The 4,815-nt window shown below is 36.6% G+C and overlaps 1 protein-coding gene across 1 annotated transcript in view; it reads right to left on the reverse strand.

The window, feature by feature from the left end:
- TNNI3K (TNNI3 interacting kinase) overlaps nt 1-4,815 on the reverse strand; it is a 617,968-nt gene that overhangs the window by 151,987 nt on the left and 461,166 nt on the right. Inside the window, exon 22 of the mRNA XM_006902367.1 lies at nt 693-802. Coding sequence (XP_006902429.1) covers nt 693-802 — 110 coding nt within the window. The remainder of the gene's footprint in view (nt 1-692; nt 803-4,815) is intronic.

Genomic DNA, 4,815 nt, shown 5'->3' on the forward strand with positions numbered 1-4,815 from the left:
AGTCACAAGCACCTCGATGGCACATAACAACAACAACAACAGTATAATTAACAAGGATCTTCTCCTGTAGAAAATTTACCTGAGATTTCATTCTAAGATTAATTATTTCCTCTCTACTCTTTTAAAAGTCTATGAACTTGTTTTAAAACATATTAATTTTACTGTTTACATTTATTATTTTCTCTCCTTATTCCTTCCATAATATTAATTGTTCCATTTGGACTCTAAATTTATCACATACCCTTATAAGGAGGTAGAGAGGACTATGGTGCCCAGGTTGTCTTCCTTCTTCCTGGACTGCTCAGTCCACTCTTCCCCAGGCCTGCCTCATGATGAAGAGCCAACACAAATCCATCTCGTGCCAATTTACTTTCTTCTGAAAATGATTAAGTGTGGCTCAAGCATAGTTAATAAAATTGCAGCTGAGATAAATCTGGGACTCATCTGTCATACCCTGGTCTCTCTTTTACTAATCAGTTGTGAGAAAAATTTCAAACTCAGAGAGCAGCAGCAAAGAAATATGAGATACTCAGATTTCTTGAGGCAATTAGAGACTAAAGAGCAGAAGGCAAATCAGTCTTTCTTTTTTGACAGTCTTAAAATACACACTGCAAGTAGACTTTAGAGCTATTCTATTTGTGACAGATTTTGACCATAAAAGATTTTCTAAGTGGAAAAAAAGTATTACTCACTTCAGGACATGCATTCCATCCTCGCATCAGCAGAGATGATATAGGCTTGGGGATAGAGTAGCCAATGGGTGGTCTGATATGATGGTAAGCCATGTCTGCTGCTGCAGCAGCTGCAAAACAAATGATCACGTCAAAGTTTTGAGATGCACATATTTATTTCAAGAAACACACAAACTGAAATCCTATAATCATTGAGTTGATTTAGACTCATAGTGACCCATACAGGGCAGAACAGAGCTATCCTAAAGCATTTCCAAGGTAGCTGTAATGATTTTGTGGCAAGAAGCTGTGCTGCAATCCTAAAGGCATGCGATTCAAATCCCCCAGCTGCTCCACAGGAGAAGGCTGGGCAATCTCTTACGCGATTAACTGCCTCTGAAACCTGCTGGAGTGTCAGCTACGCGTTGGTTCCATCTCCACGGTACATAACAACAACAATGACAACAATAACAAAAAGGTTCCCAAGGGTGTAATGTTCATCAAAACAGATTACTAAATTGCTTCCTTTTTCTACCTGTGGAATGGTTGGTAGGTTGCAACAATCAATCTTTTGGTTAAGGGCTGAGTGCTTAACCACTGCGCCATCAGGATGCCTAACAGATAAACAGATCAAAGAAGTCACTAAAATCCATCTATGGGACTCTTATACATCAATACTCATTGCAGCACTATTAATAATAACCCAAATGTGAAAACAACCCAAGTGTCAATTAACAGGTGAATGAAGAAACAAAACAGGATACCAAGAGCGATGTATTCAGTCTTCTAGATAAATTAAATTCCGCTACATGCCAAGACATGGGAGGATCGTGAAGACATATTAAGTGAAATAAGCCAGACACAAAAAAGCCGATATTGTGTAATTCCATATATATGAATAAAATAGAATAATTAAATGCCTAGACACAAGAAGATTAGAGATTAAAGACTTAGGGAGAGAGCTTAAAATTGGAAACAAAAGATGATTTAGATTATTTTATTACAATTAAAAACACCAAGATCAAGGTGTGTCACATCAAAGAGGATTAAAATACACCTTTACATTTTATTTTTTTTTATAAATGACTTGACTACTGCCGTTTTAATGTTTGTTAACTTAGCTATCTTAGGGAGCTCTGGTGGCCTACTGGCAAGAAGCTGCACTGTAATCCCAGAGGCGCATGGTTCGAATCCACCAGATGCTCTGCTGAAGAAGGGGGGACAATCTCCTCCTGTACCACTCAGTTCCAATTTGACAGTACACACACACACAAAATAATAAAATGTAAAAATTAAGAAAAAACCCAAAACATAGTTGTCTTAATTATATAATTGTTAGAGGTTAACACCATAATTAGAAATTTTATTCCTATTCTTCAGTGTCTTTGTATAATATTTGCATTGCCATATTTGTCAATCATTTTAGTTACTATCATAGAAACGGAATTATAACCAAAAATAAATAAATGTAATTAAAATATATTTAGCATACTTAATATTAGTCATAGAATGAATGGTTTGTATAAAAAATTCAAATAGTATATTCTTTATATTTGCTGTTCTTTTTTCTTTTTTATTAATATTTTTATCATTCATTTACATTGTTTCACGCATATGCATTATGTTTCGTACAGTTCTTCATTTATATTATATTACATTCATTTATACTATGAGTTTTTGGTTTGTTTCACTCCCTTACTATCTTCTAACCAACAATTACTTTTGTGAAAGTATGTAAGGCAGCTACTTCATGCCTACTGCCCTAATATCCCCCTTCTAGATAGCCAGTCACTGATTTGCCCATTCCTATCAAACCAATGTAGGAGTTCTGGTGGCAACCAGTGAAGGATCCTCTGTTCAATTTGGAAATTTTGAGCATCTGTATCCATTAGCAAAGTCCAGTCCAGAACAAACCATCAGATTGCAGCAATCAACCCTAGTTCACAGCATGGATCATCTTCTCTTCAGTGGTTGGATTCTGGCCAACTCATGTCCAGCCGTCGGTGCCTAGGTTTAAATGGGCATCATATGCAAGCTCGGGACTCCACACTTCTCCCTGCATTCCAGACCTCTTGGTCTCCTCACTTAACCTGACTGCCTGCATGGGACCAAGTTGAGTTAACAGGCCAGAAGTCCTCACAACTGCCTGCTCCTTAAATATTAGCTATTCTTGACAATTTTTAACTTTGGAATGAAGTAAACAAATAAGCAAACCAGTAAGATGAAGCTTACGGATTATCTTCTTAGCATACTCTAGTTTTTCACCCAAGACCATTTTGATATTGTTGAGATGTTGCACATAAGATAATATTGCATCCTTTAAGCTAATTATATATCTCTTAATGAGTGTGGAGAGAGTATTCATAGAATGAGTTCAGCTAAAATGTAGATATCCATCATCCCTTGTGATACTCATTTAAATTCTGTTATCAAGTATATATACCCACTAGTTTGCTTCTTGGCTTAGTTTCTAGAAAATCAATTTAAGATGAGTGATATTTAATCTGTCATTATTCAAAGTGGGTTTTTCAAGACCTTGGCATCTCCTCCTTTTTACTTTACATGCTTTGGGCAGTGATACTAGTCATTAGCACTTCTGCCAGAAAGTGGGCAATACAACTTGAGGGATTATGAAATTGAAATCTGTTAGCTTTGAAATTGCTTTGTCAGTCTTGCCTAACTGGCCATATTATACTAACAGCTGGGATATGTTTCTGGCATTCCAGGTTTAGGAAAGAGACTGTCAGCCCATTAATCATTTTTTTTTACCTGGATTCATACACAAGGTGTCACATGATTTATGTAAATGTTGGTTTTTCTGTTTTCACAAAAGGGATTTTGTTACTAAAACAGAATAAAGCTATTTTTTGAAAATATAAATAACCACTTACTGAGCATCAATTATTTCTTTAACACTGTCCTGAAATAATTGTTGTTGGTTTTGTTACGATATATGCCATCAAGTTGCCTACGACTCATAGCGACCCCATGTACACAGCAGCAATAAAGCCTGCTCTATCCTGTGCTAATCTCACTGTCTCTAACACCTACCTCCATTACCCCAGTCACTGAATCAATCCACATCATAGAGGAGCTTCCTCTCCTGCACAGTCCCTCCCCCTCCCAAGTGTGATGCCCTTCTCCAAGCACTGGTCCCTCCTTGCAATATGTCCAAAGTATGTTAGACGAAGCTTCAGAATCCTTGCCTCCAAGGAGCAGCCTCTTTCAACCATCTCTAGGATGAACCTGTTCATTTTCTTAGCAGTCCAAGGTATATTCAATACTCTTCTCCAACACCGCAGCTCAAAGGCATCAACTTTCCTTCTATCCTCCCTAATCATTGTCCAACTCTCTGATGCATATGAAGTGATTGCAAAGACCATCCAATGTATCAGGTGCACCTTAGCTTCCAAAGTGACACCAATGCTCTTTAGTACTTTGGAGAGGTCCCTAACGGCAGACATTCCCATCGCAATACGTATTTTAATTTCCTGGCTGCTGGTGCCAAGACTGCAGAGCCAAGCAAACTAAAACTGTTAACAATATTAATCTCTTCACCATTCGTGTGGATGCTGCCAATTGGCTGAATTGTGAGGATCTTTGTCTTTTTGATATTGAGCCTCAATCCATGTTGAAGGCTGCAGTCCTTAAGCTTAATAAAACTTAATATCTAACACTGTCCAAGGCAACTTTTTGAAATGATAAAAATATCCTCTTGCCTTGTTCAATATTGTAGACACTAGGAACTTGTCTCTATCGAGCACTTGAAATATAGTTATAAGTTCACTCCTCATGGACAAATGAGAGACTACATTTCAATTTTATTTGACTTTAATTAATATAATTTAAACTGATATATCCTCATGTATATATATCCTCATATATAGCTTCTATTTTGGACAATTTAAAAGCAAACATTTTGCCTACAATTTCTAATTTTGAATAGTTATAATACTTAGATTAAACACACTTTTGTAAGGCAAGTTATAGGTCAAACACATTTTTGTAGGCTTTAAAGGTCCACATAAGAATGGAAAAGGTAAAAAATAAAAAGAATGGAAAAGGTAACATTCAGAAGATAAAATCCAAATTGCCCCAAAGGTTGAGAACAAATGCTCAAGCTTGCCAGTTATTAAAAAAAAAA

The sequence above is a fragment of the Elephantulus edwardii genome, unplaced genomic scaffold (assembly GCF_000299155.1).
Source record: "Elephantulus edwardii isolate Elephantulus edwardi_28Jun2011 unplaced genomic scaffold, EleEdw1.0 scaffold00398, whole genome shotgun sequence".
NCBI classification, from domain to species: domain Eukaryota; kingdom Metazoa; phylum Chordata; class Mammalia; order Macroscelidea; family Macroscelididae; genus Elephantulus; species Elephantulus edwardii.